Source organism: Trypanosoma grayi, assembly GCF_000691245.1.
Source record: "Trypanosoma grayi strain ANR4 Tgr_195_V1, whole genome shotgun sequence".
NCBI classification, from domain to species: Eukaryota; Euglenozoa; class Kinetoplastea; order Trypanosomatida; family Trypanosomatidae; genus Trypanosoma; species Trypanosoma grayi.
Window position 1 is genome coordinate 1 of NW_008825814.1, and position 23,316 is coordinate 23,316.

The 23,316-nt window shown below is 56.5% G+C and overlaps 8 protein-coding genes across 8 annotated transcripts; all 8 read right to left on the reverse strand.

Annotated features, from left to right (window-relative positions):
• Positions 1-270: 270 nt before the first annotated feature.
• DQ04_01951000 (amastin-like surface protein-like protein) lies at positions 271-858 on the reverse strand (the record flags this gene model as incomplete). Its single annotated transcript, XM_009311342.1, has 1 exon — positions 271-858. The coding sequence occupies one exon, from the start codon at positions 856-858 to the stop codon at positions 271-273; it is 588 nt and encodes a 195-aa protein (XP_009309617.1).
• A 557-nt stretch (positions 859-1,415) lies between these two features.
• DQ04_01951010 (UDP-GlcNAc:polypeptide N-acetylglucosaminyltransferase) lies at positions 1,416-2,849 on the reverse strand (the record flags this gene model as incomplete). The annotated part of the gene is made up of 1 exon (XM_009311343.1): positions 1,416-2,849. One exon carries the CDS (start codon positions 2,847-2,849, stop codon positions 1,416-1,418), a length of 1,434 nt encoding a protein of 477 aa, XP_009309618.1.
• Positions 2,850-3,447: 598 nt separating this feature from the next.
• On the reverse strand, positions 3,448-5,067 carry DQ04_01951020 (hypothetical protein; the record flags this gene model as incomplete). Its single annotated transcript, XM_009311344.1, has 1 exon — positions 3,448-5,067. One exon carries the CDS (start codon positions 5,065-5,067, stop codon positions 3,448-3,450), a length of 1,620 nt encoding a protein of 539 aa, XP_009309619.1.
• A 342-nt stretch (positions 5,068-5,409) lies between these two features.
• Positions 5,410-12,150, reverse strand: DQ04_01951030 (hypothetical protein; the record flags this gene model as incomplete). Its single annotated transcript, XM_009311345.1, has 1 exon — positions 5,410-12,150. One exon carries the CDS (start codon positions 12,148-12,150, stop codon positions 5,410-5,412), a length of 6,741 nt encoding a protein of 2,246 aa, XP_009309620.1.
• Positions 12,151-12,319: 169 nt separating this feature from the next.
• DQ04_01951040 (hypothetical protein) lies at positions 12,320-19,117 on the reverse strand (the record flags this gene model as incomplete). The annotated part of the gene is made up of 1 exon (XM_009311346.1): positions 12,320-19,117. The coding sequence occupies one exon, from the start codon at positions 19,115-19,117 to the stop codon at positions 12,320-12,322; it is 6,798 nt and encodes a 2,265-aa protein (XP_009309621.1).
• Positions 19,118-19,944: 827 nt separating this feature from the next.
• On the reverse strand, positions 19,945-20,202 carry DQ04_01951050 (hypothetical protein; the record flags this gene model as incomplete). The annotated part of the gene is made up of 1 exon (XM_009311347.1): positions 19,945-20,202. One exon carries the CDS (start codon positions 20,200-20,202, stop codon positions 19,945-19,947), a length of 258 nt encoding a protein of 85 aa, XP_009309622.1.
• A 508-nt stretch (positions 20,203-20,710) lies between these two features.
• On the reverse strand, positions 20,711-21,214 carry DQ04_01951060 (hypothetical protein; the record flags this gene model as incomplete). Its single annotated transcript, XM_009311348.1, has 1 exon — positions 20,711-21,214. One exon carries the CDS (start codon positions 21,212-21,214, stop codon positions 20,711-20,713), a length of 504 nt encoding a protein of 167 aa, XP_009309623.1.
• A 34-nt stretch (positions 21,215-21,248) lies between these two features.
• On the reverse strand, positions 21,249-23,003 carry DQ04_01951070 (hypothetical protein; the record flags this gene model as incomplete). The annotated part of the gene is made up of 1 exon (XM_009311349.1): positions 21,249-23,003. One exon carries the CDS (start codon positions 23,001-23,003, stop codon positions 21,249-21,251), a length of 1,755 nt encoding a protein of 584 aa, XP_009309624.1.
• Positions 23,004-23,316: the final 313 nt, after the last annotated feature.

Here is a 23,316-nt window from a genome sequence, read left to right on the forward strand (position 1 = left end):
GGTGGGATTGTTTGTTTTTGGCTTCCCACCCCATCCCCGCCTCCCCCCAGTGTGCTATACTTCCACAACAGTGATGTGGGTGTTCGACTATATTATTCACTACGACATCACTACCAGCATACAACCATTGGCATACTTCTCTTCGGTTCACACGCATAAACGCTGTCACTCAAGGAAGTCTAGTTGCCTTCCTTTAATTTCCCTTCACTTGCCATTCTGCAAGCAGTTATGGAAATATACAGAGATGCTTCACCTCATATACTAAACAATTTAAATAAAAAGTTCCACAACCGTTGTGATCAGCTGCACGCAAAAGGCGGCAACGAAGAGACCGAACCCTACACCGTATGTGTGGGTTTCCCTTAAAGCTACCCCCGACAATGGGTCATCGTCACAGAGTTTCTGGTGGTACACACCTGCCAAGCAACCCCATGTCAGTACCAGTGTCATCGTCGCACCGAGAGAGATCACAGCCGGTATAATACGTTTGTACACAAACAACCTCGCTATAAGCAGCGCACCAAGAACAAAGGAGCCAAAGGTTAGAATAATGGAGAGAATTGAAAAGGCGCGCGCCGCATCAATGTGATTCTCGCGATCTGCGCATCCCCAGTCCGTTGGTGTGTACTCGTTCGTGCCGCACGTGCGGCGGCTACCCCACATTGTCACGCAAGCACTGCTGCCACGGTCTCGGTACACGTCAATGGGCGTCGCAACCAGAGTGAGCACAAAGGAGACGAATGAGAGGACGCAGAAGAGCACCTGCCACATATTCTCAAAGAAGGTTTTCGGCTTTGCTGGTTCCGGGCGAAATCGGAAGGACTCACGGTAGACCTCCGGCACTGTGGCAGTCGACATTCCGCCATGGGACCTGGGTGTAAAAGGTTGGTGGCTGGGCATTTCATCGACTCGGATCACCCCCTGTTCTCCCATCTTCGTCCCGAAGGGTGCGCTTGCTTGTTTGTCTTCTGTGTCTTTTAGATGGTGGCGAAGTGTTTGCACTTACACTACTCCTCTTGCACTTGCAGTCTCACGCAGCGGAGGATGTGATACGCAGAGAGAGAGAGAGAGAGAGAGGCAATACACGCCAACGCGGTGCAAACAAAAAAAAAATGCCATCCCACAGACAGCCACACACACACAGACAGATGCATACAGCTCCTTCAGAATCAACCCATTTACGTACTGTTCGTTATTTTATTTTTCGTCGTAGTCGTGTCATCACTCCCTAGTCGTACTTNATATATATATATATATATATATATATATAGCCATTCTTAATGGTGGGCCTAACACCCCGCAAGAGTGCTGTATAGGAGTAAGATAATATAGAGGAAAAACTATAGAGGGCTATCGCCATCACACTTAAAGAACGGACAAAGTTACGCATGCATACGCGCTCATAGACTGTAATCTTAGTTACAGAGTCCCTCACCACCCATCCATCGGCCCTCATTGTCTTTCTCCTTTACATATTCATCACTGAGCTGTGTGAAGCGCCAGTAATCATCAAGAGAACGCACTTTCCCAGCCCCAAAGTATTGGTCATCGCATCCAATTTCCGGTTTTAATGAATGCGCCTCCTCTTCACTCACAATAAAGCGAGTCGTGTTTAGCTCACGTCGCTTCAGCAAGTAGAGCGCACGCCTTATTGCAGTTCGCTGCTGAAGCATTCGCCCCCCATGGACATCACCACCTTGCATCACCGACCAGAACCTCGGTGCATCCTTCCGCGCGTAATTGTGGTAGAGGAATGCATCACCAGGCGAGTAGCTATCCCATCCGTTCGTCCACAGTCGTGCCGAATACAAAATCTCCTCTCCGTCAAATAGGTAAGGAAGATACGGATCAAAGGGGACATCCTTTACAAACTGCGCATCACCAAAGATGTATCCGGCAGCCACAAAGCCTTGTAACTTAGGGCTACTCTGTAGTGGTATCCACCGTGCTCCCAGCTTTGGGATATTGTTGGGTAATATGACACCTTTGCACATGGACATAACAAACTTCTTGTCCGCCTCACCGTCTGGATTCTCCGGGACATACCCGTTCGGGTAGTGCGACATCACACCACGCGTCGGCATGAGCCGTGCACGTTCAATCATCTTCACATCCCACCCCGGCACGAACCGCGAGTGGCTGTCCACCACCATGTAGTAGTCCTGGTTGTTATACAAAAGGCTTGTGAGGTAGCGGCCGTACGTCGGGCCACGCGCGTCATCGGGGTTCCCCAGACGCGACACGATCCGGCATCCACTCAGCGGATGCAGGCCCGGCTGTCGCGACTCGTCCGCCGCCGCATCGCTGCTTTGAATGCAGGTGATGACGTCATCGTCCCGCCTCGCGTGCAGCAGCGGCGTGTACACTGGGGTCGCGTGTGAGTCCCGCGATACAAACGCGGCGGGGACGACATCTTTCCACCGCATCGTGCGCGTGTGGGTGAGGGCAAAGCGGTTAAGTACATGCGGTGCCTCGAGACAGCTTTTGTCTGTGGGGTGCCGCTCTTCACTAATGCCAAGGAACACGCGGTGCTGATTCTTCGAACGGGTGAGGAGACTCTCCAGCGTCGTGACACACTCATTGTCGCGGAAGGCGGCGATCGACACGAAGATGGTGGCCTCGTCCACCGGCACCATTGCAGCTGGGAGCTCTACTGCACGCAACTGGGGCCCTTCCTTAGTATCTGTCGGGCTCTGTGCTGCCTGAGGCGGTGGGGAAGGAACAAGCACGCTGAGCATTAACGCCACCAGAGAAATAATACCAACACTGGCAAAACAGATCAAGGCAATCGTAATTCGCGCCCGCGTGCGATGACCACCCGCTGGTCCATGGTATCTCCTTCGATCCATCCTTGCCCTCTTACCTTCTTGAGAATGGGTTAAACCTATTGTAAATACAACTATAAACGCATCATGGAGTGTTACAACCATGAAGCATATAGACACAAATAACAACAGGGAAAAATGTATATGCATACATGTCACTCTGTAGGGAAAGTAAGTTTGTTATACGAAAGGGGATTCATCTTCAACGCCGGGATCCTTAGCAAGTAGCAAAATAGAAAGAGCCTAGTCCAGCTAAAAGACTAGAGTCTGACCCTTGGTAGCGGTGAGAAAGGTGTTGGAGGAAGGGAAGGAAGATACATCAGGGTACGAATCGATAAGGCTTTACTTTTCATATGCGGCGCACCGCGTCCAAAGGTGTCCTAAGCTTGTGTCTCATCACAGGTGCAGCAGCAGGAGTGAGCGGAGGGAATGCGCAGATATTCATATCCACACATTGTGATGCATGTTGCGGTCTTATCTATGGTATAGCAAAACGAAAAGAGAAAATGAAATGGTGCCCACTTGTCGTGTGGTGTGTTGATGCGTTAGATGTAACAAGCCGGGCAGCGTAGCCTATCAACGGGTATAATCAAAGCAAAATCTCATACCGTACATTGCAAGCCTACCTCATAAACTTGCGGCGCCACCACCGCGGTGACGTTCCCCGCACAAACTGGAGGAATGTCGTGCTGTCCTCAAACAGACCTGTATCGCGCCCAAGTTCCCCTATCAACGCGACTGGAAGGTCAGGCTCAAGCTGCACTGACACCATCGGGTTGCCACCGAGAGAGAACGGCAGTAAGATGCCAATGCTGCGCATGCTACTGTTCACGTACGGCTCCGATAAGATCGGAGCTACAATGAGATCGACATCGCGGAACTGCTCCTCTATCACCCGCACGACAGTGTCACGAGTGCGTAGTGCTCTATGGTAGTCGAGGTACGTCAGTGCCCTGCCGTGGTAGATCGCTGACACCAACTCCTCCGGCAGCTCCTCCAACACACCAGGCTGCGACATGCTGCCAACAGCAGGAGCAGACGGCGACGGCACTCTCTTCCCATCTGGTCCCGTCCATGAGTAGAGGCGGTCAAAGGTCTGCGACAGCTCATACAGTGCGATGGTCTGTGTCGCCTTCACCACCGTCTCCAGGTCAACATCAATTATCAGTGGAATGACCTCCAGCACCTCGTTCTTCTGCATCGCATTGCGTGTGGAGGCGAGACGTAGGATGCGGCGACGGAACTCGTCGGCAGACAAGAGACGCTCTTGGCAGAGTTCGTCGATCCAGTCGGCGGGGTAACCGACAGACAACTCAATGTGCGGTCCGAGCAGCTCCTCCTCCGCGCCAGAGGAGGCATGTCCATGGAGGCCGATGTAGTCGTTGCGGTGCAGGCGCCAAGCGTCACCACTCCAACCACCTACGTAACCGCTGCTGCTGATGCTGTTGTTGTTGTTTCCCTGCTCTGCATTCTTACCATTGATGCTGCTGCTGCTGCTGTTGCTACTGCTCCTGCCGCTACCACCATTTGTACTTGATTCCTTCCGTTCATCCTCGAATACGCTTGGCTGGATGGCAGAAGTAAAGACCTCCCATAGATAGAATATGTCATCGAGCCGCGCCGCCGTTATGCCAACAGACATAGAGGGAATGCCCAGTCGATGGCTATCCGTGAAGGTGGCGAAAGACTGCGCAGTCGGCTTGAATGCGGCCACATCGTAATGCAGCGGCGACGTCATAGCCGCCGGACCCATGAGGGCGGAACTAATTGCGTAATTGCAAGCATTCTGAAAAACCGACACTGCAGCCGGGGAGTCGGGCACAATCAAACTCGCCTCGCCAAGCGTCAGCGGCGTTCTGCAAGCCAACTTTCCTACGAACTGTGCACCGTGGCGACGCAGCCACGAGACAAACGGGAACTCGCTGTGTGGCATCTGCTGCAACAGCTGTGAATCCGTGCCGTAGCGCGTGCGGAAGTCCCGCACATCCAGCGCGTCGGAGACGCCGATGGCAACGCCACTGAGCATGCCATCAGGGAAGAAGCTCCGCTGGAAGTCAACCTCGCCAGCCACCTCCACGAAGCATAGCGGCTGTGGGCTCATGTGCTTCGCCCTCGCCAACGCCTGCCCGCTCGCCGTGAGCTCCTCAGCGCGCTGCCGCATTTCGTTAACGACCTGCCTCTGCTCCGCTGTCCTGTGGTGCAGACGGCCCATTGCCCGCCGCACGCCCAAGCCACCAAGCATGGACGGCCGGCCCTGCTGCTGCTGCTGCTGCCGGTGCTCCACACACACACACACACACACCAGTGCGGCCCTCNCTACCTCACCTTTGATATGTGACCTAGAAAACAAACTGGAACACAAAAAGGCAGCAAATCAATTTTTTCTCTTTTTAAATAACCAAAACATTAAAAGATACGATTCTCCTTCCACCTTCCTCGGGAAGGGGACGGCATAAGGCAACAAGAAACGTAAAGTAACAAAGAAGAACGAATTTAAGCAACAACAAAAGGAAGCAATTAACTCATTCTAAAGGAAGGAATAAAAACTCGCTCATTCTTTTCCGCCTCAGTTGCTGCCTTTCGTTTACCAGTGAGGAGCCCAAAGGTTCCAACGATGCGGGACGTCGATGGTCCCCACCAGGTTCTCCGGGTCCATGGAGACGCGAATAAGTTGCGTCACTCGCTCCTCAACCGTCCGTGCTGATGTACACTCACTGAGGCCTGCTGCGGCTGCTGTTTCGCCACCCATGCCTTTTAACGGTGACTGAGCCGTCTTGCAAGTACTCTTGAAAGGAGTGCCAGGGTTCACTGAGCTGTTTGTGCCGCTGGTGTAGATGTGAATGAGGTCCCCGGAGTGCTCCATGCTTGGCTGCCCAAAGGGCTGAAGAATGGGCTCGTCTCGCATGGGAAGCTGATCATCTGTAAGCTTCATGATTATGGAAGCGCCGTCAAAGAGCCGCGGAGGATTCATGCGGCGATGTGGAGGATTCATGCGTTTCCCCCATGTGTCAAACGCTGCAGTGTTCACAGCGGAGAATGACATCCTCCGCATCGAGCTGGTTGCCTCTGCAGGAGCAGCAGCAGCAGCAGCCAAAGCAGAGGCACTCTGTAGTCGTCCTTCGCCATCTGCCCTCTCTGGTTTCGGTGAATGCTCCATCGACTCGGATGTACCGGCGCAATTCGGAACGGCGACGGCATTTTGTGCCGACCTCAGCGGACTCGAAACGCCACTGCGATCCATTAGAGCACACGGTGACTCACTTGTCCGTGCTGCGCCATCCGCAGCGGGAGTGGCCGGTGCCTCTCCAAGAGGCGTCGTCATGGCACATGCTGTAGCTGACACTTCGAAAGGGTGCAGCAAGACGCTTCCACCCCCTGCTGATCCCGTGGCTGCTGCTGTGAGTCGGGACACCTCACGGTTTGAACTATCCGGCAGAATCGTCACACTTCCACTCTTTAGCGCGGACTCGGCATCAAGTCCGTCTAAAGGTGATTGATGGGGTGGCGTGACTGCGCGCCAGGCAAAGCAAGTCATGTCTTCCAGACCAAACTTCACGATGCCAGCAACATCGCGGCGGTAGAGCAGTACGGAGTACAAACACTGCGTTGCGCTGCCGAGAAACACACCGTATGGACACCCCAGAGGCAGTGGAGATACCAAGCACCCTGTAAGACGGAATGCAGTTGGGTCAGTGCAGGGAAACGGTGGGCCGACCGACATCGTTTTTTCCGGCGGCTCATCGCTCACAGCGCCACAACCGCCCACAGACGAGCTGGACATACGACGCGCCCTCGCGCTATACGGTAGCGGCTGCAAAGCGTTCACGCCGAGATGATGCGACGCAACGTGGCCGGAGTTGACATCGACGAAGAAGGTGGTTGCCTCGCGGCGGATGGTGTCGAATAGGTATTGCAGCATGCTCCACTCCGCCAGTTCGTGAGTGTAGAGGTGCACTGCCTCTAGCCAGTTAGCGGCATCCGCAGATGCTCCTCGAAAGGCAAGTTGTAACGCGGTGGCGTAGCGTGGTGCCTCCGACTTGAGAATGACGAGACGCAGCGATGTCAGGAGCGACTCCTGCAGCTGCTGCGGCGACGCATCATATCGTCTCTTGCGTGGCTGAGCCGAGATGGGGCTGTGTTCCTCGTTCAGAAAGCCCTCTTCATTCTCCCCGTCAGGTGTGGACGTCGTTGTCGCACGTTTCCTTCCGCCTCTTTCGGGTGCCGCATGAGTCTCCTCCGCAGGTCGTTGGCAGCGCTTCAGCACCTCCTCTATTTCCGTCTGAAGCGCCTGCAGCTGCGAGGACGGTCGCGGGTAATCCACCTCAGAGAGTTTTTTGCTAAGCGTGACCTGGTGTAAGAAAGCGCAAAGTGGCCGAGTCTGACCGTGGTCAAATGCAAACTCCAGCAAACGTTCATACTTCTCGGTAAGCCTTCGTCGGATGCGTTGAGAGCGTGAAGCACTCGCCACATTGACAGTGTCTAGCTCTCTCCCCGAGAGTACAGTTTGGGACGACGCGGCATGCATGAAGGTGATGTCATGCGGGTCTGTAGTCATACGTTGTTGTTTCTGCGGCTGCTGATGCCATTGTGGAGCTGTGTTACCCTCCTCCCGGTAGCGCAAACGGAAATCGGACAGAATATGGAAAATGGAAGATGGCTGCCGCCACATGGATGCCGTGTAGTTGAACTGCAGCGATGGCGGCAGTGTCACCTGCCATGAGGAGGAGTGTGTGGGAAGGTCTGGCAACTGCGTGATGAATGTCTGCACAGTAATCGGCAGTACCAGAGGTCTCCGCGTGAACTGCAGGGGAAGATGGGCCAGCAAATAGCAGACAGAACTTTCCATCGCTGCCAATGGGCGAATGTACGGCATAGTGTCTGGCAATTCTGTGTGAAAAGCTGTCTTATCCCCACCTGCAGCAGCGAGGGACGTATTTGATGCTTCGCCACACGGCGTGACATCATTTATCCTAGCAGTAGTGAAGGAGGTCATATGGACAGCCGTGGGAGCAGGGACAGGAGTAGGCGCTGTAAAAGCTTCACTTGACCTTCGGTATAACTCACGATTCTCCCCAGTACGCGGAGACGGCGCTACAACACGTGTGGTCGTATTCTCCTGCATCTCGATACTATGAAAACGTAGTACTGAGCCATCTGAGAGGAAGAACAGAAAAACTTCCTCGCGACAGTAATGCGGAGATGTTGGGTTAAGTTGACGTCGCACATGTAGAACGCGCTGCAGCTCGTTGCACGTGGTTCTGGCCTCGTGGTCCTGTTCGGACCACTTGGTGCTGTCAGTAGCAGTAGCTGAGTTATTTGTTTTAGAGGCCTTGGATTTTTGCTGCTGTGCCTCATCCCCATCGATCGCCACAATATGGCGCTGCAGGAACCAGGTAGGTGCAGGCAAGGCACACATTCCAAGTGTGAGAGACGCCTCTGTACCACTACGTACAAACTCGCAGAGCTGCATCGTTTGGCAGACTATCGCCTTGTACTCTGCATCAATCTCTGCGAGGTTAGTGAGCATGGACGAGCGCCACTGTCGTGATGCGTCTTTCGGTCTCTGCATCCCCTCTATGGTCTGGCGACGTTCGGGGCCCCCTTGAGCTGGCGAAGTACTGCCAGCGGAAGTAGCCACAACAGTAGGCGCAGCCACAGTGGTATGGTGACGCGACCCTGCCCGCCTCGTCACCTCGTCGCCCGGCAGTTCCTCAACTGGAGCCAATGCGCTCGATGCTGCAACAAGCACTGGTCCGGAGGAGAGTGAGTGTGGATCGCCCGGGTAACTCTCCTCGCGGTGGAGCTTCTGACCCTGAAATCCCGCATCGTGCTCAAGTGCAGAGCCATAGCGGTGCTCAAAGGTAGAGACGAGGTGAAAGACGCACTGATACAGCATAGCTCGCGACTGCACGCACATCTCTCTCACTGCGTCGTGTAGTTTGATGTGGCGAGCAGCGGCATTCACGAGAAGCGGCAGAATGCCCCCCCAGTGAACGTACATTGCGGGGGAGAAGTCAAGCTGCGCGAATCCGGCACCTCGGCCCCACTCCTCGTTGTGCCCTGTTATTGTCCGACGCCCGCTGCCCTCGCTCTGATCTTTAGACGCGCCGTCAGTGTCAATCTCCTCCAACTTCAGTGCAAGATGCAGCGACTTAAGAAGAAGATGCACAGCTGGAAGTGCGGAGCGGGTGTGGCGCAGGCGTCGTGAGACAGTGCTGCTGAAAGGGCCGATGCCTGTGATAGAAGTGAAGGCGGCACTGCTCCAAAACTGCACCGACTTCTGCAGCGCACTGATGGCTTTCTCGGACTGCACACAAAAGTTATTCAACGTCTCGGGTTCCCTTGTGGAGTCCCACTCTGCGTAGATCGCCATGCAGACGTCAAACAATAACAGACCGAACTCGCGCCAAATTGATGCAATTATGCTGGAAGAACCAATAATGTGCTCCATCAGACGGTACTCGCGCAGCAGCACATCCGCTGGCCTTTCCTCTTCCTCGATGTTGTGTGCGATAGCTCCGCTTGCTGCTGCTGCTGTTGACGACGATGATGGTGAACGGAACGGTTCACGCCCAGCAGCTACACCTTGGCTTGGAGTCCCGCTACAAGCATCTAGATACGGCACCAGGATGGGTTGCGGTGCTGCTGAAAGTTTTCGTCGTCGCTGGTGGATGCAACTGAGCTTACGCTCACATTCAACATGCAGCAACAACAGCTCGGCATGCTGCTCGCTGATAGGTCCTGTACCCACGAATCCAGCAAACGATACCTCTCCAGCCTCTCCCATATGAATCAAACCTGGCTCGCCCGTCATGTAATTTTTACACTTCTGCATCAGCTCCTCTGTAATTTCACTCTGTAGCCGTGCTAGCTCACAGGTACGATGCAAATGCTGCAGCTCCAGGCGGTACTTCTCGAGCAGCAGTGTGTCACGGTATTGTCGATCGGCCCGAAGGTCGCTGCTGTCAATGGGAAGGGAGAAGAAATGATCTATCGTCCGCACCGCCCTCCTCGGCATACCTTCCTGAGCGATCTGCTCGCACACCACCAATATGTTTTGCAGCTGCCAATCCGGTGAGACAAGGGCACTGCGGAGGGCGATGGTTTCAAACCGCTGGAGTGCCGTGCTATGAGCGGGAAGCGGCCGGCCAGCGATGTTCTGTAGCCGGCGCCGCGTCGCCTCGGTGTACGCAGCCCCCCTGCTACGATTACCTTGATGGGCTTCTGCGCCGTCTCGTCCCCCAGCTACCGATGTTGCTTGTACCCCGCCTTCACCTTTTCCACCTTCTGCAGACGGCAACACACCCCCAGCAGCCGGGTTGGCTGCAGTACCAACAACAGCGCCACCACCAAGACCACCACCACCAGAAGAGGAAGAAGTAGCACCCGCTTCGCTCATACCGGTGCCCATCGCCCATTTCAACTCAATGGCGTCTATGCCTTCCTCAAGGTCAGAGATCTGCTGGAACATAATGCTAAGCTCAAACTTTAGGCGTGTGTTCTCCGTATGGAAAACGGCGTATGCGTCCTTCAATGCCGTCCGCAAGTCCGCCAGCACCTCTTTGGCCTTCCCGTATTCCTTTGACGCCGTCAAAGCGGCGGCGCGGAAGATCTCTACCTGATTATAAAACGGAAAGTCCCTGTGATTGCGGAGGTGGCATTCGCCCGTGCTGCGGTCCGTGGGGAGGACATGTTCAAAATTAATCTCATCCACAATGTTCCAACGGGAAAGAGCCTTCGCCGCCGACACCACGTACCGCGTAATGTGGGAGAACATGGGTCCTGTTGATGGTGCCCATGCCGTCCCCAGCAAGATGCGCTGCAGCTGTTGCTCACACCCTTCCTCACCCACCGACGGGGTCGCGGTCTCCTCATTGACAAACTGGGCGTCTTTAATCGCCATCCACAAGTTCAGAATGCTCTCAAAGTCGTACACACGCATATAGCAGCGCATGGCGCCAACCACACTGCTGGGCGACAAGAGGGGTTGCTTCGTCCATGTGAGAGATGCCCCGTGTGGGTCGCCAGAGGGGCCGTGCAGTGTCGCCCGGATGGAGTGAAGGTACTCTCGCGATGCGGCCTCAAACCAGCACGACTCTAGCAGCGCCGGCCGCCATCGGTATTCTCCCCCACCGGAAGGCACCGTACCCTGTGCTGCAAGAAGTGCGTAGCTACTGCTACTACTATGATGACTGGCACTTATGCTGTTGTTGTTGTTGTTATCACCCCTGTCATCATTGCCTCGCTGCACCTCCCACGGAAGCAACTCGTCACACGCCGCCGCTCGCGTCGCCGGTCCGGCGATAAAATCAGGTTCACCTGTCGCGTTAGCTCCCTCGACGCCAGTGTTGTTGGTGATGCTGTTAGCATTCTTAGTGCTACTAGTGCTCTCTCGGCGCATCCCTGGCGTGCTCGCCTGACACATGCGGTGTGCAGCTCGGCGAACGAGTGGGTGGTGCGACAAGAATCGCGGGTCATTAAAGTAATTGACATCTTCCAGAGCCACCACAACTCGTGCGAGCGCCTCCCACGTGAAAGTGCAAAGTAGCTGTTGCTCAAGGTATAACAACATCAGCGGTGTGTTAAGGGCGCGTTCGGCGAGCACTGTCACAAGCTCCAGAGTGATGTATTCGTCCTCGATAGCCTGCAGAAGCGAGAGTGAGAAGAGCGACGGGCTATATAAGCGGATGTGATGCGCCAGCCGTGCCAGTTCAGCGGCGATGATCTGCGGCACGCGGTTGTGCATGCGCACGAAGTCACACAGCAGCTGCATCCACCGTCGCACCGTCTTGTCATCGCATTTGGTAAGGTGTGAAAGGAAAGCGATGGGTAGAAGCTCCGAAGAGAAGATTGTGAAGTGTCGCCGCACCAGCGGGGAGCAGCTGCTAACGCACACATGGTCGCTGCTCTCCACCAGCATCGTGCAAAACTGCTCGAACCACGGACGCCATTCACTCGATGAGAGATTCTCGTGCTGCCGAAAGAAACGCTGCTCGTCTGTCTCATCACCCCCATCGTCAACATCGTCATCGTCTTCTGCGGGTAGCGAAGTTTTTTCATCCATAGCCGTCCCCATCATCTCTTCATTGTCATTAACAGCGCTGTTGTTGTTGCTTGACAGCGCATCTGACGGTCGAAGCGGGGGCCGTTTACAGCTGCTGGCATAATCAACAGCGCTAGCCGCAGCACCACCCACCGCAGTAGTGGTGACAACAGCAGGTGAAGAAGAAGAGGCATCGCAAAAAACGCGTTTCGCAAGCGAAGAGCTGGGGCCACGCATACCACTCACAACTGTCTCTGGCGAGCACGCTGCCGCCACCACCATTTGGGTGACGCTATCCACCACCGATGTGGGTCCCGTGGGCAACGACGAGGATACAAACTGCGGCGATGACACTGAGGACGAGCGTGATCCGTGCAATGGCCGCGGCTGGCGAATTGGGATCGGGCTAGACTGCGGTGGATGTTGGGGCTGTTGATCTTCACCAGGGGCGCTAGGCCGCGAGCTCCGAAGTCCGCTCGTCACCTGTGTCGACGGCAACAAAGGATCTGCTGTTGTACCGATGTCGGAGCCCGAGGCGTGAGAAGCTGACCACCTTTCTTGTCTCTGTTGCGGGGGTGTTGATGGTGATTGCTGTTCTAATCTCTGCTGCTGTTGTTGTTGTTGCCGTTGGTGCTGCTGCTGCTGCTGTTGTTGTTGTTGGTGCTGCTGCTGTTGTTGTTGTTGGTGCTGCTGCTGCTGCTGTGGATGCTGGATCCCTACTGGTAGGAGGCACAAGCGGTAGTGAAGTGACGTAGCGCAGCGAAAGAAGTCCACCANGGGGTGTTGATGGTGATTGCTGTTCTAATCTCTGCTGCTGTTGTTGTTGTTGCCGTTGGTGCTGCTGCTGCTGCTGTTGTTGTTGTTGTTGTTGTTGTTGGTGCTGCTGCTGCTGTGGATGCTGGATCCCTACTGGTAGGAGGCACAAGCGGTAGTGAAGTGACGTAGCGCAGCGAAAGAAGTCCACCACAGCGCTGCTTGGCTCAAAGCGCTGCTCAAGGTACTCACCAATCATGAGATCGTAGGAAACGGCCGGCATTCGGCAGCGACCAGCGACGAGGAGCACACACGCAAGAAGATCCAACTCGACCGGCGACTCCCACGATGTGGCCGTCTCTTCAAAGGGAAATGCACTCACAACGGCTGGACGACCCTCACCAGTGTTTTCCAGCACCAAGCGTGCCAGCGAGGAGCTGTTGAACCACTGGATCTGGCTACCGCGTTGTCGTCGGAGTTCCTGCTCCAGCGCTCTTCGATTCAAGCTGGATTCTGGCGTATTGCCAAAGACTCTGTGCCGTGGCCATAATAACTGCCGTTGTTTTCGCTGCTCCTGCTGCTGTTGTAGTTCTTCCGCCAGGTTTTCCAGTGCCACCTTGTGAACCTTGGCGTAGTGACACAGCTGCAGCAGCACACTTTCAACGACCGTCGTGGCGGTCGCCGTCACATCACAGGCGCCGAGGAGGCAAACCAGAACCTGCGCAATATCACGGCTCACCTCTGCGTCGAAGTGGGGGAAAGAATCAGTAGAGTGTTGCAACGTGTTTGCTTCGAACGGCACCAGCGCCCCCGCTGGGCTCCCAGAGTTGCGCAGCAGCTGCGAGAGCGCCAGGCAGGCGGACTGCACGGTGGATTGATCTGCCACAGGCAACAGCGAATGAATTGCCTTGAGCACATCGCGAACAACCATAGATGTCGTGGTGGTTCCCGCCGCGGTGTCACGCGCGGTGTGTGAGACACCGCCAAGCAGCGGCTGGGAGCTCCCAGTTGGAGAAGCCGGAGCCCCCTCGCCAACGAGTTGCATCAGCTTACCCAGTAGAAGCGACAGGAACCACACACAGTGTTCCTGCACCAAATCTGGAACAGCCGTGCAGAGCGCCATGAGCAGTTTGCAGCTGCTGGACAGCGCGTAGCGCGATGATACCCAGTGCTGATCGAGGAATGCCACCAAAAGGGAGTACATTGGGGCAATCCCGCGACCAGCGAGCTGCACCAGCTCCGCAAGGTTCTCCATCGTCGAGACGCGCAGAGGGGCATCGGCGCCGGCGCGTTCCAGCAGCCCAGCGAGAACACTCAGGAGCGCTGGCATGTAGCGCTCCAAATTCTGCAGCGCCCCTGCGTCCCGCAGGATGGCGACAGTTGCCTGGAGGCATGCTTGCAGCTCCTCGTTGGTGAATGCGAGGATACCGTTAAGCGCCTCCGAGAAGGTGCGGAGTAGAGTACACAGAATGGTGTCTGGCCACATCTCCTCCGTGAACTGCGCACGAAGTCGGTTACCTTGCATTTTTTGATGTGAAAGCTTGACAGTGTTGATGTGCAGTGGCAGTGGGAGTCGGTACTTGAACTCCGGGCGCCCAAGCATCACCGCCGTGCCTTGTGTGTCGCCGCGCTGGTGGTGTGACTCGATGGAGCTGATAGTGCCGAGCAGCTTAAGAACCGACAGCGACAGCTCCGAGCCAATAGACGGCTTCTGATACAGCAGAGACTGTGAGCTAGCCACAATGGACTGCAAATCGCATGTGTTATAGAAAGGCTTTGTGACAACGACGCTTTGAATAATCTTTTGTATGGCACCAATGGCCGCGTGTAGTCGGTCGACATCCCCATCACGGAGAAACAGCTGCGCTGAAAGAAGTTCGAGAAGCACCTCAAACTTGTGCCACTCCTCGCGTGTAATTTCATCCATAAGATAGGACAGCATACGGAGGGCCACGACTACCGTGCCGCGCTCCGCCGCGTGGTGAGGCATCAGCACCTCCTGCAGCAGCTGCAGTATGCTGTCCATGTGCAGAGGCATCGAGTGCGGCACAACCTGAATCACCTCAAACAGAAACTTCAGCTGCTCGGCGTCGATGTTTGTGCTTTCGGCGTTAGCCGTAGCCCTAGTGTTGCTCGCCCCCCCGCGTTGTGGGCGTGAGAGAACCGCACGCTCCTGAAAATCGCGCAGCGTCTGCAGCAGCACCTTCCGTAGCCGTGGGTACACTACCGATGGAACGGAGTGTGCGACACGGCGCAGAATACGCACCGCCTCCACACGATTGGGTGGGTACTCATCGTTGAGTGCGGCAGAGAGGAGATCGACAATCTCCGCGTGTGTGCCGAGAAACTGGTCTGTCTCGGTTGAGAGATTCCGCAGCGCCACGTTGCGGATTGACGCCTCAGGGTCGCACACGGCCACCTCCACCATGCGATGCAGCACCTCCCGCAGCGTGTTGATGTGCGACCGGCCCGTGTGGCGATCGCATGTAACGGCCACATCGCCCCCCAACGACGGCGCTGCCGCTGCTGTGTGTGGGAGCTGCATGTTGCTGTTGCCGACTGTGGTTGTGGCGGCCGTGGCAGCCACCTCCATCGCCCTCATCTGCACGTGCATGGGGGAGACGTGGCTTGTCGCATGCGTNGCACTCGTACGGGTACTTGTCAAAGGCACACGTCTAGGGTTGCATGTCACCCGCTTTATTCGCCAGTCTGCTGGGGCTAGTCCACCCGCTTCTAGCGGCAAGGCGCGGAAGCAGTCGGAGAGGAGGAGGCGGACGCAAGCAAGCACACACTCCCGCCGCAGCGCCGCATTGCGGTGATGCATGTATGGTGTGCAGACGTCCAGAAAGAAGAAGGCGGTTCCCTCCCAGTTGGTGCAGAAGCCCTGTAGCACGCGGAAACATATTTTCTTTTCCTCCAGGTTGAAGAAGCTTCGCGCTAGTCCTGCTGGCTCGTCTAGTGAGTTTATTTCTCCTGCTCCTGATGTTACTGTCTTATCCATGTCGCTGCCATCCTTGGTACCTGCAACACTCCGCGCCACCTGGCTCTGCACCGCGCCGCTCTCCGTGAGCACCTCTGCGATGCGCTGCAGCAGCGCGCCCCGGCAGCGCAGCCGCAGTTCCTTGTAGACAGCGCACACCTTTGCCGCAACGCCCGCCATCTCTGTTGTGAAAGGCGCCGCGATGGCCATCTCCGTCAGTTCCTCAACCATCGGTTGGAACCGCTCGCGCAGCTCCACAGGGATGTTGTGCACCAGCAGCGCGAGAACGGAGAATGCGGCGGGGCAGTACGTCGCCGCATCGCGCTGCAAGGCACAGAATAAGAGGGGGTACACGTGCTGTTTGGTCATTGCCTCGAAAAGGTGCGGGTGCGTGGTGGCGATGGCCGAAAGGAAGAGGCCTATGTTGATGAGCGAGAGAGCGCGCGGGTCGTTCTCGTGGTACATCACCGCCGCAACGCCGCCACGCGCCATCTCTTCACCGTACTCCCGTCTCTGCTGCTGGTGGTGTGTCGCCTCCCCGTCGCTGAATACCGCGAGCGATCGGCTCAGCAGCAGGCGCAGCGCCTTCTTCACGTCTTCCTCGTGTAGCCTTCGCGGACTGTACAGCGCGAGAAGGGGCAATAGCCGCTCCGTGTGCCACGATGACAGCTGCGCCGACTCCCGCGGTGCGGCAGACGACAAGCAGAGCGCCAGCAGCTTCCTCAGCATGCGGGGGGTGAGAAAGTGCTCCAACTCCGCCACTTTGCGGGAGCCGCTCGGCAACAGTGACGGGGTCCGCGTATGCCGCCCCTCCGAGTCGGGGTGGTGGGGGATGTGATGGTGGTGCGGCCGTACCACCTCACTTGGCGTTGGTGCCGCCACTGTTGCAGACGCAGCAGTGTGGCGTAGGTGTGAGGAGGCAGAGGCAACGCGGGAAGAGCTGCGGTGCAAAAGAATCGGCATCGCAAACGGGCGGCGCCCCGCCTTTCCTGCTCGGTAGAAGCTGCACCACTCCGAGCCCTCCTCCCCTTCGTCCTCCTCATTGTCCTCATCGTCGTCATCATCATCATCATCCTGCCGCTGTAGCGCGCCAGAGACGGATTCGTCCGTCTCGGTGCCGTGCGACGCGTCATCCTCAACATCGAGCGGCAATTCACCGGTGTGGCGACGCGGCGACACGTCACGTCTCCCACTACGCAGGCTGCTCACGCAGGATGAGCGTGAGCTCGACAGTACCCGCAACGGGGAGTCTGCCACCGTTATCGGCCCAGGCATAATGGCTGTCGTCGATGTAGTCACGGCTGCTCCGCGTGTCGCCTCTCCCGAGATCGCAGAGACAGAAACACCAGCAGCAGCTGCGGCAGAAGCAGTGGTAGTGCTAGCAGTGGTAGTAGCAGTAGCAGCAGCAGCTACTGGGTGTGCGTGTTTCTCCGCAAGATCCGTCACAGATGGTTCCCAGTATGGGAAGCAGTAGCGCACAGCGGAGACAAAGGCTCCCACGACGAGTGTTCCGGCGTGCAGGATTGTATCAAAGTTGGGTGGTGGCGGCACCTGGGCAAGACGATGCTGTAACTTGCGGTGTCCCAAGCCTGCTGCGCTGGTCGTTGGACCGCTCGCGCCCAACGCGTTGCTGGTGAACGCCGGCAGGGCAAAACACGACGAGACGGAAGCGCAGAACTCCGTATCCGCCTCGGCGGTCGCGGTGTCGTTGTTGCTCATCACGGCATCAACAGAGTGATTTAACGCGGAGGTTGATGTGCGACGCTGGCTGCTTTTACCACCGCCAAACACACGCCGTCCAATCGAAAAGATCTTCGCCTTTAGTTGATCAAAAGGGTGTGCATGGCCACTGGCGATGCTGTTGTTCTTGCTATCACCGCGCCGCGTTACTGCTTGAGGCGTATTGGGTGGTCGTAACGACGGCTGCCGCATAGCAGCAGCGTTGCTGGGGCCAGTGCTCGGAATGGTTTCTTGTGGCAAGTCATGAGCCCCATGCGGTAACCGCAATGTCGTTGAGAGAGAGTAAATACTGGGAAACTCCACCTTATTCTCCGGGGACAACATCAGCATCACGGCGTGCTGTAGCACCGTGTGCACAGAGCGGAAGTTCCGCTGCTCCAGCGCAATAACGAACAACGCGTGCAGCGTCGCCGCCGCGAGTTCCCGCACTCGTGGTGGGAAGGCATCGTTGGATAACGACGTCCACGTTGCCAACAAGAGAGAGTCGCGCTCGTTTGACAGCAACGCGCGGTACAGAGAGGTTGGCCACAACGCCACGTGGCGTATAATAACAAGCCCCGTCAACTGTTCTGCTAAGGAATGGCCGTACTGTGTAAAGCCGCACGCAAGTGACAGCAACTCTGAGGCGGCTTTGAGGTACACAGAGGAGCTCGCCTCAATAGAGTGAAGTTGTCCCCACGCCTCCATCGCAAGCGTGGCAGTAGATATGCGTGCGGTTGGCAGGCATGTACGCAGATGGTTGAAGAGAATGGTGACGCGCTCGTTTTTGCTCGCGAACCGCCATGAGGCAACACGGATGATGATGTGCAGCGCAAGCACACGCTCACCACGCTCTATGAGGCTTCGGAAAAGGCTATTGAGGCGAACCACAATCGCATCGCGCTTATCACCCAGGCCCTCTGATGCTGTTGCTGCTACTACCGCAGCTGCCGCTGCTCCCATCGCTGGTGTTGCGCCCGAAGACACCGACTCCGCGTTAGCCACGAAGACGGCGCGCTTCGCCGGTGAAGCGGTGTTGGGTGCGGCGGATCCCCGCTCGTGCAGCATGCAGCGGTTGCACGACTCCACCAGCGTCACCAGTGCGTCGAGACCGAGCTGGTAGCTCCGGCTCAGCGACTCGTAGGAGGCGCCCCAGTCGCTCAGTGGCGGCTGCATGTAGTTTGCAAAGACGTCGAACCGCTCCGCAACGAGGCACCCCGCGTCGGTTCCGCCGGGACGCGAAGACGCGGCGCGGGAGCTGCTCGCTGGATGAGTGACCGAGTGCCTCCTACCGGCACCACTGCTGCCGCTACATTCCGGGGGCCACTTCTCATACCGGAGGTGGCGACGTGCACTGAGCACGGCGTCGGACCCACCCAGAGATATATACACTGTGTGTCGCTGAGGCGCGGTCTGACTGGCTGCGGTCGTTGTTGTTGCTGTTGTTGTTGATGTTGCTGCTGCTTCGGCTTCTGGTGCAAGGTTCGGGAAGGCGCGGGGCGACGCAGCACTTGCCACCGCCAGTCGATTGAAGTACTGCAGCAAAGGTGGGATAAAATGCGCGTCGTCCTGCAGCGGCGGCATCACAGTTCGTCCGACACTCTTGTTGGTTGCTTCATTCGTGCAGGAATCTGATGACGGCGCCGCCGCAGCTACCACGGGTGACGGCGCGCCACTCTCACCTTCTCGCATGCCTCCCGTCATGGAGCTGCCGCGGCCCTCGTGGTGCTGACGCGAGGAGCACGCACCTGGAGGCGAAAAGAACTCCCGCGCAAGCGCGTCCAACGGGGCAGACATGTCGCTTTACTTTTCACCTACGATAACTCCTATTGCTATTGTTCCTCTTCTTGTTGTTGTCGTTGTTGTTGTTGTTGTTCTGCCCCTCGTGGGCAAATAAACTGTGGCTCCCAGGCGGGAACACGCTCTTCCTCCTCTTGCGTTTCCTTTACAAGCGAATACGGAGGGGGGTGCAAGCTGGCACACACAACCAAACGGACGGGGCTCACCACCCCCACAGCTATTGCCCTGCTGCTTCTCGTCGCACACACACACACGCAGAAATAAGAATAAGCAAGAACGCACGTACGCACCGTATTTTCACAGACTATGTTCCTACCAAAACGCCACTTCCGATTCCTCTGTCGATGTTTCCTATATAATTCGTTCAATTTGTTTCAATTCGGGTGCGCCCTCGTTTGGCGTTGTTTGTTTTTCTTTTTTTTTTTCTTTTTCTCCTTTCCTGTCCCGGGGGAGGGCGTGGGGATTTCGTATCGACTCGCCACTCCGTCCACCTCGGGCCCTACACAGCAGTCAAGCAGCAGCGAGAAGCGGGACAAAGAGAGACAGCACAGTGCACAAAGCAGCATGCGGGCGAAGTGCCAACACGAACGCGTCAGCTCCTGCAATCAAGGTATGAATATATGAAGCGTGCTGCCACGGGCGGCACTGCATCATCTCGGAATATCAACAACAACAAAAAAAACACACACACACAGTCACGCATCCACGTGCCACTCAACATCCCCTACAAACAACAGGTGATCCCTCTATCCCATCACTGTACTAAACACACACGTACGCGCCACACCAAACCGCGATATATCCTTCACACGCAGGCAGCACCTTCAGCTGCGGCCGCCGCCTTTGTCACTCGCTCTCTGCGGCTCCGTTGCCGTCGTCGGGTGTGTCGCATTAATTGTCATCATCGCCGCCTCAAGGGCGGCCACCTGATCCGCGAAGCGTGCCACACTACGGTAGTGCTCCTGCAGGTCGCTAGAGGCCTGTGACAGCAGCCAGTTGCAGTGGCGGGCGCAGCACAATGTCGCCACCGTCACGCCAGCGGCGAAGTACTTGGAGAAGACAGCTGCACGAACGCCACTCATACAGAAATGTCCAACTACCGTTCGCTCTCGCCCCTCCTCCTTTGCGCTACACTTCTCCTCCTCCTCCTCTGTCAGCCGCCCTTGTGTGTTTCCTCGTTTTGTTGTTTGGTTTTGTTTTGGATGGAACAAACACAAAAAAAAAAGGAAATGGTGAGAGGAGCATGAGAAGGAAGACAGAACAAAAGAGCCCAGAGCACCCAGTGCGGAAAGCATCACTCACGACACCGTCTCCCCTTCTCCCACGCGTCCTCGTCCCTAAAAACACAATGGGAAGAAAAACAGAGCTTGAATGAGAGTCATGTTTGTGTGTGTGTTTTTTTTATAAAAAAAGAACCCTCCTTTTAAGTTAAACTAATTTAGTCTTTGATATTCACCGTCTGAATGCACGGGGTCCTGCTGCTGCTGCTGCTGCTGCTGATAATGATGATGAGGATGACGACGGTGATGCCGTTTTCGCCAAGTTTGTCGTTTGCGTGTGTGAATTGAGAGCGAAGACTACTCCTACTCTTCATTGCGATTCCTTCTTGCAGAGGGCAAAGCATATCATCGATGCATCAAACGGCCGCTCCACCCTGACGGTGTGGTCCTTCAGCACCTCCGCATCATCACAGACTCGGGCGAATGCAGCCAGCGATGCACCCATGGCTCGGGCGGTCTGCTCCATGTTCTCCACACGCGTCTGCAGCGCCTTCTTGCGGAGCGCGTCGAGCTCCTTCGACGCCATGAGCTGCTTCAGCCTATCGGCCGCACCCACCGCAATCTCGCCCGCCTTCTGTGCGTAGAGCGAGAGCTTTGTCGCGTCAACGCCCGCCCCAGCGGTGAAGTCCGGCTTCGCTGCGATGCAGCGGGCGTACGGTGTGAATGGCGGGCTTCGAATATGGCGGAGGCACTTCATGCGGTGGTTAAACACATTTTCCACCGTCACTACGGCATGCTTCGCCGCACTTGTGAGGTCAATGAGGCCTTTCGACTCCATCACACATGCCGCGACGAAGACGGCGTCGGCGATCATGCGGCCTGCCTCTAGAATGGCGAGATGCACTGTGTCAGGGTGTCCAACTGTGCGTGTCGTCAGCGCGAGGTTGAAGAGCGGCACCTTTGTACGGCGGTTGATGCGTGTCTCTGGAATCAGTGTGGCGGGCGGGGGGGCAAGCATGCCAAGATTCTCCATCTGAGCACNTTGTACGGCGGTTGATGCGTGTCTCTGGAATCAGTGTGGCGGGCGGGGGGGCAAGCATGCCAAGATTCTCCATCTGAGCACGTTGCGTGAAGTTGAGGTACCACAGTGCCGGCACCAGCTCCCCTTGTGTGAATAGGTCCAGTTCGAGCGTCAGGGAGAAGATGAGTTGCATAACGCGCAGGATGTGCTGGTTAGCGTACATGGCGAGCATCGACATACGCTTAACTGCCTCCGCCTCCAGTTCAGGTGAGACGGCCGGTACCAGTGAAAGAAATATGGAGGTGTCAGTGGAATACGCCATTTCCTGCAGTGCACCCAGCTGCGGCAGCGCGTTCATGAGCCGGCGGTGGGCGAGGCCGCGGTTGCACAGCATCGCCTCCATGTGGACAAGGTACGCCTTGGACATCTCCATCGCCCAGCGACGCACCGCCTCCAACGTCTGCTGCCGCAGAAGCATTGATTGCTCTGGTGTGACCCTCAGCGGATCCATTGTCTTGTGGATGCGGTACTTGATGACGCCCTCCAGCATTTCCTCGTCGCCCTCAAATATTTTGAGATACAGTGGGGCACCGTAATCTTTGGCCAGCTCATCGAGGATGCGGTGCGGCATGGACGGGCCGTGGAGGAAAGACTCGTTTTGGTCCTGGCGAAAGAGCAGGATAACGGCGATGGACCGCATCGGCAGTAATGGCTTTTGCGCCCCCAATGCCTCCACGAACTCCACGATGGACTGCAGCGACGGCATGTGGAGGAGGTCCCGCAGCGAAGCCAGCTGGGTCAGCATCTTCTTGTACTCCTGCATTGCCTGCTCGAAGGGAACGCATGGCCGCGGCTTCGTAGGAGTGAAGGCACTCGCCCAGTAGACCACCTCCGCCTCGCAGAAGAACCTGCTATCCTGCACCGGCTCCTCCGTGCGTGCGTAGTCGGCGGAGCTCAGCAGATCACACGCCTCCTGGCAGATGTCACACGCCGCCTCAGTGTCGGACTTCTTGGAATCCATGATAAATAGCTTCTGTGCCGACAAGAAGAGTTTTCTCCACCGCAGTCGCGCTGCGATAGCGGCAGACTCCGCCTTACACGCGGCCCCTTCAAGTTCAGCGATGATCTGCTCCTCTGTGATCTCTTCCTCGTGTTCGAGCTCCCGTAGCCATGGAATAAACTCCTCATCGCTGCGGATACGCGTCGTCATGACGGCACGCATTGTGAGCTCCACCGAACGTGCGACACCGCGGCAGTATGCGTGTAGTGTTGGGTTCTGCTCCTTCAGTATGTCCATGCGGAAGAAGTACGGGAAGGCCAGGCACCCAGCGGTGAGTGCGAATCCCTGCAGATACTGCAGCTCCTTCACATGGATGAGGTCCATCACGTCAAGCAGCGCCTGGCCCTTCAGCGTTGCTGCGGAGGGAATGGTGCCGTCCTGCAGCATGCTGTTGAGCGAGCGCACGGTGCTGTAGCCACAGCCGGGGTCTGTCTTGGCATCCATCACCTCTGGTGCGCTGAGCATCGCCTCCTTGTCGACACCGTCGCACGTGTAGCAGCGCCACGTGGCGCCGACATCTGTAAGCGTGGTCTTGAACTCACCCAAGCACTCCGCCCACGTGTCATTCAGGTCGCACGCCATCCGTGGATGTATAGATAGATAATGAATACTGTCTGTGTGGATGTGTGTGAATCTTTTTTTTTGTTGGTGTTTCTTTGTTTGTTTGTTTGTTTTCGTGTTTTACTTTCGCTCTATTGCAAGAGCTGTTCCTATCCCTTCCCCCCGCCGAAGATATCGATGGGTGGTACAAAGAGAGTGAAGAGACGAAGCGGGTTTGTGTATGTGTGTGAGAGAAGGGTGGTGTGTGCGACGCACGGCGGAGGATTGCCGCGAGACGCCAGCAGCAGCCACAACGTTCAGCGGGAGATCCACAAAGAGTAAGAACATGCGAGAA